Genomic DNA, 13,933 nt, shown 5'->3' on the forward strand with positions numbered 1-13,933 from the left:
AGGTGAAAAGGACTGATGAAGGGTTAGGATATCAGCAGCAGTTTGGAATAAATGTGGCTTATGGAGCAGGAAGTTGGGAGTCTGACATTTGGGAAGTCTGTGAAAGTAACAATACATGTCTGACATTTCAGCAATATATCGGAGGCTAAGACTTTGGCCAGGAAAGGATCGTGAGGGCACTGGAGTTTGTGGCTGTACTGAAGACAATGTTTTTCCCAATTTTTAAGTGGGACAAATTGTGGCTTAGAAACTAGAATGTTAAAAAAAAGTCTTGAAACACAGAAGGTGTCAAATGCCTGAAGTATAAGCTACATTTGCTGCTGTCCTACTAGACTAGAGGGCTGCTGTCTCATCAGAGAAAGACAGTTGGTGGTAGTTTAATCTGAGGACCACTATGCCTCAGGCAAGAGGAGACATTGGAAACGGTCTTTCACAGTAACCTCAGCTGGTATGAGATTTGAACCAGGTGAAGCTGACAGCATAAACAATGCAGTTTCATTTGTTCTGATATCACTTTGTTTGTTGTTTATAAACAGGGTAAGATTATGGAAAGGAGAATTTAAGTGACTTTTATTTTACATTTTCAGGAAAAAGCATAACATGCTTGGTGTGGACACTACTTATCACTCATTTCTCTGTCTGGATCTAGAATTATGATGCCATCATGTTTAATTCATAATTCATTGGACTTTTGTCAATATTTTTCCAGCAAGACAAATGTAAAACCAATATGTTTTTGCTTTGCTGTAGTTTTGATTGTGGACCAATATAGGAAAAGGACTGTTTTTAAAACCAAGGATTTTGAAATGGAATGCCATACTTGTAAAAGATATGCTGTTGGAACTTGTTGGAAATGCTATTTACACTGTTCTTTGTTCAACCATTCAGGAATATGTAGCTGCTGACGTCTGGCACCAGAGAATACGTACAAAATGAGATTTGGCCAGCAACAAGAAGCTGGGTTGGTCTGCTGAGTGATGATCAGTTGTCGATGACAAAGGCCTTCTGGCTGCCAGTAATGATGTGATTGGCACCCAGGTAGCTGAACAACCTGTGGGTGTAAATGAGATGGTCAGAATCCAGACTTCTGGAGAGAAAGGTGATGTTCTTTTTTTCTGCAATACAGGATCGTAGAAGATTACAGTAGAGAAGAATGTCATTTGACTCTGTTCTGGCTCCCAAAAGAGCTATCCAGCTAGTCCCATTCTCCAGCCCTACCTCCGTAGCTGTCTACATTCATCATATTTGAATATATATCCACCTCCACCACTGTACAAGGCAATGCATTCCAAATTGGATCCTCTACTTTTTGTCATTTACATAAATGATTTGGATGCGAACATAAGAGGTACAGTTAGTAAGTTTGCAAATGACACCAAAATTGGTGGTGCAGTGGACAGCGAAGTGGGTTACCTCAGATTACAACAGGATCTGTAAGTTTGCAGATGACACCAAAATTGGTGGTGCAGTGGACAGCGAAGAGGGTTACCTCAGATTACAACAGGATCTGGACCAGATGGGCCAATGGGCTGAGAAGTGGCAGATGGAGTTTAATTCAGATAAATGCGAGGTGCTGCATTTTGGGAAAGCAAATCTTAGCAGGACTTATACACTAAATGATAAGGTCCTAGGGAATGCTGCTGAACAAAGAGACCTTGGAGTGCAGGTTCATAGAACCTTGAACGTGGAGTTGCAGGTAGATAGGAAAGCGAAGAAGGTGTGTGGCAAGCTTTTCTTTATTGGTCAGAATATTGAGTACAGGAGTTGGGAGGTCATGTTGCGGCTGTACAGGACATTGGTTAGGCCACTGTTGGAATATTGCATGCAATTCTGGTCTCCTTTCTATCGGAAAGATGTTGTGAAACTTGAAAGGGTTCAGAAAAGATTTACGAGGATGTGGCCAGGGTTGGAGGATTTGAGCTATAGGGAGAGGCTGAACAGGCTGGGGCTGTTTTCCTTGGAGATTTGGAGGCTGAGGGGTGACCTTATAGAGGTTTACAAAATTATGAGAGGCATGGATAGGATAAATAGACTAAGTCTTTTCCCCGGGGTGGGGGGAGCCCAGAACTAACGGTCATAGGGGTTTAGGGTGAGAGGGGAAAGATATAAAAGAGACCTAAGGGGCAACCTTTTCATGCAGAGGTTGGTACGTGTATGGAATGAGCTGCCAAAGGATGTGGTGGAGGCTGGTACAATTGCAACATTTAAGAAGTATTTGGATGGGTATATGAATAGGAAGGGTTTGGAGGGATATGGGCCAGGTGCTGACAGGTGGGACCAGATTGGGTTGGATTATCTGGTTGGCATGGACTGGTTAGATCGAAAGGTCTGCTTCCATGCTGTACATCTCTATGACTCTATAAATCTCGAAGTAAAGATATTTCTCCTCATCTCACTCCTAGCTGTCTTGCAGACAATATTGAAATTGTGACTAGTTATTAACATACCAACTTTACCCTGTGAACGTTGTTCAAAATTTGAACACCTCAATAATGCTACCTTTTAATCTTTGCTCCATGGAAAATAAACCCAATTTCTCTAATGTTTCCTTGCATCTAAAACCCCATTCCTGGTAATTTTCCTTGTACTCTCTCAAGGACTTTAACATCCCCCCCTTAAATAAGGTTCCCAGAAAAGAACACAATCATCCAAATATAGTCTAACCAGTTATTTGTAGAAGTGTAATATTACTTTTTTGCTTTTATACTCTATGCCTCTATTTAAACACAAGGATCCAATAAGCCTTCTTAGCAACTTGGCTGGTTACTTTCTGAGAATGTGAACCCCATGGTTCCTCTATTCCTATACTCACTTCAGGATTGTATTGTTACACCTACCACACAGTGTGTTTAATTAATGTCGAGCAAAGAAACTGCGAGGCAACTCTTATTAATAATATACAATAAAGTTTATTGAACACAATTAATACTATAACAAAAAAAGACACTATAAATCTAATAATTTAACTCATGCTTTAACTTAACTCTGGATGATCATATCCCACCACACTAGATCTTGGCCTTGATCCACATGGCAATGATTATCTGGTCTTCTCTTCTTGGTAGTTAGTCTCAAGTTACCAATGCTCAGCATGATAATGCAGTGATTCTTATACCTGAAAGTCTTCGCACCTTTTTGAGAAGATTCTTACTGTTCATCAATAGATTGATCAGGCTCGATCACCCTGACTGATGGATCCAAGCAGGTGTTGGCATGTCAATGGTAGGGTGGTCCTTAGACATCCATTCCTGGAGATGCTGGGTAAACATAGCCTCTTCCAAATAAGGGTGTGAGGTGCCCGTGTCTGGTACACACCCTGATGTTTCCGATCACCTGAGGCCGGTTGACTCTATTCAAACCCAAATTTGGTTCTGTATTGTTTGGTCTGCAGCTACCAGGTGGATCACATACTGTTTATAGCTGCAGCCTGTCTGGATCCTGCAGCACAGTCACTTTGGTGAAGACTTGCCTGAGTTTCCCAGCATACCTCAGTTATTGCCCAATCTTTGTAAATCCATATAGATTCATCGTTTTGAGCGGCCCATTCAGTCACTGTACCATTGAGCCTGGATTGCCTCTCTTGTATTTTTCTACCAGTATGCATTTCCTCACATTTCAATGTATTGAATTTCATTTGCCAGGTATCTGCCTATTTGGCTAAGTTATCAATATCTCTGAAGTCACATAGCGACATTCTCACAATTCATTGCTGTCGCTAACTTAGTATCATCTGCAAATTTAAAATTTTACCCCAAACATCCATCTCAAAGTTGTTTACATATATCAGAAAAAGCAAGAGTTCTAACATTTATCCCTGGGCAACACCACTTTCAACTCATCTCCAATCTGCGAAATGCCATCTATCGTACCCTATTTCCTATACTTTAGCCAATATCTAACCCATACTGTCAAGAATATTTCTAATTTTCTAAGCAACCTGCCATGTGGTTCATATCAAATGCTTTTAAAAAGTCATGATTTGGAGATGCCGGTGTTGGACTGGGGTGAACAAAGTTGAAAATCACACAACACCAGGTTATAGTCCAACAGCTTTAATTGGAAGCACACTGGCTTTCGGAGCGTTGCTCCTTCATCAGGTAATGGTGGAGGACTCAATCCTAAAACACAGAATTTATAGCAAAGATTTAGTGTGATGTAACTGAAATTATACATTGAAAAATACCTTGATTGTCTGTTGAGTCTTTCATCTGTTTGAATACCATGATAGTTTCACTTCTTTCATGTGCAAATCACAAAACCTTTTTATTTTAAAAAAGTTGCATTCTCAGGCTAGCTGTAACAATGGGTGATAGCTAGACAATATGTTCAAGGTTTTGGATTAGTGGTGCTGGAAGAGCTCCTCGGATGTTGCCTGAACTGCTGTGCTCTTCTAGAACCACAAATCCAAAATCTGGTTTCCAGCATCTGCAGTCATTGTTTTTATATGTTCAAGGTGTTAGCCCCTATGTTCTCTGTCTGTGTCATGATGTTTAGATTGATTCTAATCTAAAAAGTGAAATAACAGAGTTTTACATGAATTCATGCAGTTTTTTGAGCTCAGTTTTACATGAATTCATGCAGTTTTTGAACAAAGTACAATGTAACTCTGCAAGTACAAATTCACCCCACAAAATATATGTATGCGTGTGGATCTTTGTCAGTGTGTGTGTGTCTGTCTGGGATAGGGGTTGTGAGTGTGTGTATATAGTGCAATGGTGATCACCTGTAATGTGACAAGAACCCAAGGTCCCAGTTGAGGCCCTCCCTCTGGGTACCAAACTTAGCTATCAGCCTCTGCTCAGCCACCTTTTGCTGCTGCCTGTCCCGAAGGTCTGAGGTCAAATGTCCTGGACCACTGAAGCGTTCCCTAACTGGGAGGGAACACACACCCCCCATCCCAGACAGACACACACAAAAAACCCACATGCACACATATTTTGTGGGGCGAATTTGTACTTGCGGAGTTACATTGTACTTTACTCAAAAACTGCATGAATTCATGTAAGACTCCGTTATCTCACTTTTTAGATTAAAACCTATCTAAACATCATGACATAGAGAGAACGCAGGGGGCTAACACCTTCAACATATTGTCTAGCTATCACCCATTGTTACAGCTAACCTGAGAATGCAACTTTTAAAACAAAGGTTTTGTGATTTACACATGAAAGAAGTGAAACTATCATGTATTCAGGCAAATGAAAGACTCAACAGACAATCAAGGTATTTTTCAATGTATAATTTCAGTTACATCACACTAAATTTTTGCTATAAATTCTGTGTTTTAGGATTGAGTCCTCCACTATTACCTGATGAAGGAGTGATGCTCCGTAAGCTAGTGTGCTTCCAATTAAAGCTGTTGGACTATAATCTGATGTTGTGTGATTTTTAACTTTTAAAAGTCCAAATACACAACATCCATGGCATAGGCTCTGTAACAAAAACAATAATCAAAATTTACAAATTTGGGTTTGAATAGAGTCAACTGGCCTTGGGTGATTGGAAATATCAGGGTGTGTACCAGACACAGGGGCCCCTCACACCCTTATTTGGAGGAGGCCACGTGCACCCAGCACCCCCAGAAATGGATACCTAAGGATGACCTTACCATTGATATATCAACACCTGGTTGAGTCCAATCAATCAGGGTGATCGAGCCTGATCAATCCATTGGTGAACAGTAAGGATCTTCTCAAAAAGGTGCGAAGACTTATAGAATTATAATTTCTGTTATAGTTCTATTATCAGATATGATGATGCATCCTGGTCCCTAAAGGCCTGTGGAGTGGAATACTGCACACTCTCTTGTAGTGGAACTTGGATCTAACAATGGCAGAGATGCAGACAGATGAGCACTATGATGTGCTCCATTGCTCATTGCCTGGACCTGTAAGGAGCTATGCTGGCCAGGTCCAGGAGCAGGCCCAGAGAGAAAACAGGGGTTTTGATAGAATACAATCCAAATAAATATGAAAACCATTTTCTCCAGGCTACAAAAACTGCAGATCCTTGCACCCAGTGAGCCCAATTACACTTTTATTACATGAGATGTCACTTCTACAGGTAGATTCCCAACGGAAAGAGGAAGGGCTACCTTAGTAGCCCTCTATCTGGGATGTCTACTACTGGAAGCAAAGATGTTCTGTCAAGGACGAAGAGTGTGGTAATGGAAAAGCACAGCTAGTCAGGCAACATTCAAGGAGGAGGAGGAGAATCGCCGTTTCAAGCATAAGCCCTTCCCCAGGGCTGATATAGGGCTTATGCTTGAAACATTGACGTTCCTCCTCCTCGGATGCTGCCTGACTGGCTGTGCTTTTCCAGCTCCACACTCTTTTGACTCTGATCTCCACCATTTACAGTCTTCACTTTCTTATATCATGCAGCAAACAACCATAAGACAGCGGTATATAGCAACAACCCATACAGGAAATCACTCTGTGCTGTTTTAAGGGGTACTGAGGGAATTTCTCAGAGATGGCTTAAAACGTGAGTTGCTGGAATAAGGAGGTGTGTGTGCTTGTGGTGCTGATGGGGGTCTGTTCATCTGGAAGTTCACTGTACCTATGCATTCCAGGTCGAGTACCAGTCAGGAGGCTCTGTCCATGTACTAGATATCGACAAATGCCCTAACAACCAATTGCATCAGTGTCAAGACCACTTTTCCACAACATATTTCTGAGTTTGGTCAGCCCAGCATCCCAAGCCCTCTCTTCCACCAACCACCTCTGATGGATGAGCTTATTCCTGTGCAGTGGTTCCCTAATAACAGCCACCAATGCCTCAGAACATGCGCTCCAACACAAGGCAACCATATTGCAAACCATGATCAGGTCTAAATAAAAGACAGTCAATTCTTGAAAGAAGGCCTGGCAACTTGTCCACTCCATAAATAGAAACAGCATGTCATTAATGAAACCAGGTACCTGATAGAAGAGTCATTAGCATCCATCACCTTGGAGAAAGCTCAATGTAAAAGTATTGCTGCAGGCTATGAAGGTGGAAAATCACAATCTATATGCAGAGGAACACCAACTCCCAGGAAACTCAATACCTCATGAGGAACTGTGTGTTATTTTAGACTCCATAAAATGTTTTTCACTGTCTGGTTGTTTGTGACAAACTGGAAGAGAACTGAAGTGACAAGCATGGATTTCAATTTATGTAGCAGGGTTCATTGATCACATGCACTTTGGATGAGATAGTGAAATAGTATGAATTGCGTGACATGCAACTGCATTTCAAAATAACTAAATTAAATAAAGCAACTTTTAATTAGTAGATTTATGTTCTTCTAAAAGCACATTTCTACTGAAAAAGACTCAAAACAACATCTGTACATTTTACAAAACCTTTATTTCAGAAATTTAAAAAAGTTAAAAAATATAAGAGAACAGTCAAGTGAGAATGTAAGAATCAGTTGTCAGAAAATATTTACAGACAGGCAAAACTGAAACTAAAAATCAAAAACATCTTTCTGAAATGGTTTTCCACAATTTTCTATCTTTCCATGGAATATTTCACGGGCACTTTCAATCTTAGATTATTCTTCATACAGAAATTTAGAAAATAGCCATTTGAAGGCCATTCAGCCCAGTTTTCATTCAAAGTTAATCATGTGTGTTTTCCCCAGCAGAGACTAGGAACGGGAATCTTGTTTGATATCTAGCCATGAACAATCTCCACACTATATGCCCAGGAAAACTTGTGTCCCCAAGTACTAATCCATATAAAATAGCATTACAAAGCCATTAATAGAATTTTCTTGGTCCATACAGCTTAGTACCAAAACCGGCACGGCAAATATTAACTGGGTGTAGATATTTAGAAAGTTAAAACAAATCATCATCATCATCAGAGTCCTCCAAGTACTGAACAGGCTTCTTTGCACGGCTGGTCACTCTAGGAGGTGCTCCACCTAGACTAATATTTGAATTGGAGTCTTCATCGATATCGATATGGTAACTATCATCTTCCTTCATCTTGCTTTTCTGAGGAGAACCAAGATAAAAAAGTTGATAGGTTTAGAAAATATTTACCAACATGTTACCAGGGTTGAAGGGTCTGAGCTATAAGGAGAGACTGATTAGACTAGGGCTATTTTCCCTGGAACATCGGAGGCTGAGGGGGTGACCTTATAGAGGATTATACCATCATGAGGGGCATGGATGGGGTAAATAGACACGGTCTTTTCCCTGTGGTGAGGGAATCCAAAACTAGAGGGCATAGGTTTAAGGTGAGAGGAGAAAGATTTGAAAGAGATCTAAGCGGCAACATTTTCATGCAGAGGGTGGTGCATGCATGGAATAAGCCGCCAGAGGAAGTGGTGAAGGCTGGTACAATTACAATATTTAAAAGGCATCTAGATGGATATATGCATAGATGGGACTAGATTAATTTAGGATATCTGGTTGGCATGGACGAGTTGGACTGAAGAGTTTGTTTTTGTGCTTTAGATCTCCATGACTCTATAATATTTCAGTGCTCTGGGGCTGTGTTTTCTTAAAAGGATGAGGGAAGCCAAAAGTACAGTTCAAATGAATATGCAAGTAAAGCCACGAAAAGAAGATAATTCTAAGGAAAATGAACAAGAATTTTCAAAGTCAATAGTAAATGCACTAATTATGTGATATGGTGTCATATGTCTATCTACAAGTGGTAGGCTAATGCTAATCCCCATGGTAACTAATGCTAAACCCCCATGGTAGGCTAATGCTAACCCCCATGGTAGGCTAATGCTAAAACTTCGGAGGTATGGCATTGAGGATACATTAGAGGTTTGGATTAGGAATTGGCTGGCTGGAAGGAGACAGAGGGTAGTAGTTGATGGATTATGTTCATCTTGGAGCGCAGTTACTAGCGGTGTACCACAAGGATCTGTTTTGGGACCATTGCTTTTTGTTATCTTTATAAATGATCTAGAGGAAGGACTTGAAAGCTGGGTAAGCAAGTTTGCGGATGACACAAAAGTCGGTGGAGTTGTGGATAGTGAGGAAGGAAGTGGTAGGTTACAGCGGGATATAGATAAGTTGCAGAGCTGGGCGGAAATGTGGCAAATGGAATTCAATGTAGCTAAGTGCGAAGTCGTTCACTTTGGTAGGAATAACAAGATGATGGATTACTGGGCTAATGGTAGGCTACTTGGTAGTGTGGATGAGCAGAGGGATCTTGGTGTCTATGTACACAGATCTCTGAAAGTTGCCACCCAGGTAAATAGTGCTGTGAGGAAGGCATATGGTGTACAGGGCTTTATTGGCAGAGGAATTGAGTTCCGGAGTCCTGAGGTCATGTTGCAGTTGTATAAGACTCTGGTGAGGCCTCATCTGGAGTATTGTGTGCAGTTTTGGTCGCCATACTATAGGAAGGATGTGGAAGCTTTAGAACGAGTGCAGAGGAGGTTTACCAGGATGTTGCCTGGAATGGTAGGAAAATCTTATGAGGAAAGGCTGAGGCACTTGGGGCTGTTCTCATTGGAGAAGAGAAGGTTTAGGGGAGATCTGATAGAAGTGTATAAGATGATTAGGGGTTTAGATAGGGTAGATACTAAGAACCTTTTACCGCTAATGGAGTCAGGTGTTACTAGGGGACATAGCTTTAAATTAAGGGGTGGTAGGTATAGGACAGATGTTAGGGGTAGATTCTTCACACAGCGGGTTGTGAGTTCATGGAATGCCCTGCCCGTATCAGTGGTGAACTCTCCTTCTTTATGGTCATTTAAGCGGGCATTGGATAGGCATTTGGAAGTTATTGGGCTAGTATAGGTTAGGTAGGATTCGGTCGGCGCAACATCGAGGGCCGAAGGGCCTGTACTGCACTGTATCCTTCTATGTTCTATGTTCTAAGTGCTCATCAACTAAGGCTGTAATAAAATGGTCATCATTAAATTATAATCATCACAAGCATGTAGTAGGAGACTAGATGACTGCAGGGACATCACCACTCTTCATGCTTCTGTCAATGTTCATATTCACAATTTTCAACAGGTACTACCACATAGTAATTAGGAACAAGAACTCTGGCTAAATTTACTCTCAGTAATTCAGGAGCACTAGGATCTCTCTTGTGTTCCACCTAAGATCAGCTAACTCAGCTCAGAGCTCAGCAGGTACACCAAACCACCCTCACGATTGATAATGAATAACTTGATAAGTAAATAAATATGAGCAACCATTGGGTATACGTCATAACACTTATTTTGTTTTACACAACTGATACAAGTGAACTATTGAAAATCGATTCAGGATAAAAATCAGTGTTTGTAACTGTTTTGATCTATTTGCTTTAATTCATTAGTTACCTGATAAATTCCATAAATCACAGTCAAGTGACTTCAAAGACTTTATTTTCAAAAGCAGAAGTGACATGACATTAATCTGTAAAGTGTATGCCTCATTCTTATAACTATTTAACAAGCTCCCCAAACATCCTAGGTGGCTGTTCCCTTGCCGTTCCTAACTTCCACCCGTACTGACTCGGTAGACAAACCTTCCTCAACAACCTTAGTTTCTGTAGCTGTGGTGCACTCTGATGCACTCACTTGCTAGCAAATCACTAGTGGTAGGGGACTCAATAGTTAGCCAGACTGACAGGAGATTTTGTGGTCAGGGACGCAACTCTCGGAAGGTATGTTGATCGGGTTTACAGGATTCTAAAGGGGGAGGGTGAGCAGCCAAAAATCGTGGTACACATTGGCACCGATGATACAGCCAGGAAAGGGATTGAGGATCTAAAAAGTGACTACAGAGAGTTAGGTTGGAATCTGAAGAGCAGGATGATAGAATAGTGATCTTAGGTTTGCTACCAGTGCCACGAGATAGTGAGGCAAGGAAAACTCAGCGAATGCAGCTTAATACATTGCTGTGAGGCTGGTGCAGAAGGGACGGCATCGGATCCCTAGACCATTGGGATACCTTCTGGGAAAGGTGAGACCTGTACACGAAGGACGGGTTGCACCTGAACTGGAGGGGCACAATGTCCTGGGTGGGAGATTTGCTCGGGTGGTTTGGGAAGGGGGATGGGAGGTGGAAATCAGAGCCTCATATCTGAGAGGGGGCAGTTGCAGATGAATCTATCGGGAAGGTTTCTCACGCGATGAAACAAAGGGATTGGTTAAAGTCTGCTTTAACGCAAAGATTGTCAAAATTAAGAGTGACGAACTTAGAGCATGGATCAATACTTGGGACTATGATGTTGTGACCATAACAGAGGGTTTCACAGGGGCAGGAATGGTTGTTTGATGTTCCAGGGTTTAGAACGTTTAAAAAGAACAGGGAGGGTGGTAAAAGAGGAGGGGGTGTAGCATTGCTAATCAGAGAGTGCATCACAGCTACAGAAAAAAAAGATTGTTGAGGAAGGTTTGTCCACTGAGTAGCATGGATGGAAGTTAGGAACAGCAAGGGAACAGCCACCTCATTGGGGTTTTCTACAGATCCCCTTAATAGCAGTAGAGATTAAAGAACTCATAGGCGGGCAGAAGCTGGAAAAATGTAGATGTAGCAGCGTTGTTGTTATGGGTGATTTCAACTTTCCCAATATTTACTGGAACCTCCCAAGTGCAGGTGGTTTGGATGGAACCGTTTTTGTCAGGTGTGTTCAGGAGGGTTTCTTTACTCAGTCTGTAAACAGACTGACGAGGGGAAAGGCCATTTTGGATTTGGCGCTTGGCAATGAGGCAGGACAGGTGTCAGATCTCGCAGTGGGAGAACACTTTGGTGAGTGATCACAACTGTCTCACATTTACCATAGCCTTGGAGAGGGAAAGGAGCAGTTACCGATGGAAGATATTTAATTGGGGAAAAGGAAATTATGATGTTATCAGACCAGAGTTGGGAAGTACAGACTGGGAGCAATTGTTCCACAGAAAGGGCACAGCAGACATGCGGAGACTATTTAAAGAGCAGTTGTTGCGAGTGATGCATAAATTTGTTTCTCTGAGACAGGTAAGTAGGGTTAAGATTACGGAGCCTTGGATGATGAGAAGAAAGGAGTTTCTCGTCAAAAGGAAGAAGGCAGCAAGGATCTAGCACAGTTTTAGAGGATTACAGGCTTGCTAGAAAGGAACTCAGAAATAGACTGAGGAGAGCCAGGAGGCATGAAAAGGGCTTGGCAAGAAGGATTAGGGAGAACTCAAAGGCATTTTACTCTTATGTGAGGAATAAGAGAATGATCAGGGAGAAGGTAGGGCCGATCAGAGATAGTGTAGGGAACTTGTGTGTGGTGTCTGAGCAGATAGGGGAAACCCTAAGTGAGTTTTTGCTTCGGTTTTCACTAAGGAAAGGGACCTTGTTGTGAATGAGAACTTTGAGGAGCTGGGATATAGGGTTGACCGAAATTGATGAATTTGATGTGCTGGAAACTTTGGAAAACATTAAGATTGATAAGTCCCCAGGGCTAGACCAGATTTATCCTAGACTGCTCCGAGAAGTGAGAACAGAGGTTGTTAAGCTGCTAGTGAAGATCTTTGCCTCCTCACTCTCCACGGGAGTCATACTGGAGGATTGGAAGGAGGCGAATGTTGTTCCTCTTTTCAAGGGGGTAATAGGGAAATCCATGCCAATTACAGACCAGTCAGTCTTATGTCTGTGGTCAACAAAGTTTTGGAAAGAATTCTGAGGGATAGGATTTATGACTATTTGGCGAAGCAAAGCATGGCATGATCAAAAGCAGTCAGCATGGCTTTGTGAGGGGCAGGTCATGCCTCACAAATATTTTTGAGTTCTTTGAGGTTACAAGACAGGTCGACAAAGGTAGAGCAGTGGATATGGTGTATATGGACTTCAGCAAGGCATTTGATAAGGTTCCCCATGCTAGGCTCATTCATAAAGTCAGGCAGTATGAGATACAGGGAGATTGGGTTTCTGGATTCAGAATTGGTTGGCTGACAGAAGGCAGAGTGTGGTTGCAGATGGAAAGTATTCTGCCTGGAGGTCAGTGTTGAGTGAGGTCCCACAGGGCACTGTTCTTGGTCCTTTGCTCTTTGTAGTTTTTATAAATGACTTGGACTGCAAATGACACATAGGTTGGAGGTGCCGTCGATAGTATCGAGGGCGATTGCAGGCTGCAGAGCGACATAGACAGGATACAGAGCTGGGCTGAGAAATGGCAGATGGAGTTCAACCTGGATGAATGCGAAGTGATGCATTTTGGAAAGTTGAACTCGAATGCTGAATATAGGATTAAAGACAAGATTCTTGGCAGTGTGGAGGAACAGAGGGATCTTGGTATGCAAGTACTTAGATCTCTCATGTTGTCACCCAATGAACAGGGTTGTTAAGAAAGCATATGGTGATTTGACTTTCATTAACAGGGGGATCGAGTTTAAGAGCCATAAGGTTTTGATATAGCTCTACAAGTCCCTGGTGAGACCACACTTGGAATACTGTGTCCAGTTTTGGTTGCCCTACTATAAGAAAGATACAGAGGCTTTGGAGAGGGTGCAAAGAAGGTTTACCAGGACGGTGCCTGGACTGGAGGGCTTGCCTTATGAAGAGACGTTGACTAAACTTGGACTTTTCTCTCTGGAGAGGAGGAGGAAGAGGGGTGACCTGATTGAGGTATACAAGATAATGAGGGGAATGGATAGAGTCAATAGCCAGAGACTTTTCCCAGGGTAGGATTGTCTGGTACAAGGGGTCACAGTTTTAAGATATTAGGAGAAAGGTATAGAGGGGAAGGTCAGAGAAAGGTTCTTTATGCAGTGAGTTGTGAAGCCATGGAATGCGTGGCCAGCGATGGTGGTGGAAGAAGAGTCATTAGGGACACTTAAGCGACTGCTGGACATGCACATGGATAGCAGTGAGTTGAGGGGTGCGTAGATTAAGTTATTTTATTTTACATTAGGATTCACTCTTGGCACAACATCATGGGCCTGTTCTGTGCTGTACTTTTCTATGTTCTATCCTGCTCTACCTCCAACATTAGTAGATTGCGAGCTGAC

At 42.1% G+C, this 13,933-nt stretch overlaps 1 protein-coding gene across 1 annotated transcript in view; it reads right to left on the reverse strand.

The window, feature by feature from the left end:
* Positions 1-7,334: 7,334 nt before the first annotated feature.
* The window catches only part of top2a (DNA topoisomerase II alpha), a 58,849-nt gene continuing 52,250 nt past the window's right edge, over positions 7,335-13,933 (reverse strand). Inside the window, exon 35 of the mRNA XM_060849056.1 lies at positions 7,335-7,988. Coding sequence (XP_060705039.1) covers positions 7,830-7,988 — 159 coding nt within the window. The 3' untranslated portion in view covers positions 7,335-7,829. The remainder of the gene's footprint in view (positions 7,989-13,933) is intronic.

This window comes from Hemiscyllium ocellatum, chromosome 32 (assembly GCF_020745735.1).
Source record: "Hemiscyllium ocellatum isolate sHemOce1 chromosome 32, sHemOce1.pat.X.cur, whole genome shotgun sequence".
In the NCBI taxonomy this organism is placed as follows: Eukaryota; Metazoa; Chordata; class Chondrichthyes; order Orectolobiformes; family Hemiscylliidae; genus Hemiscyllium; species Hemiscyllium ocellatum.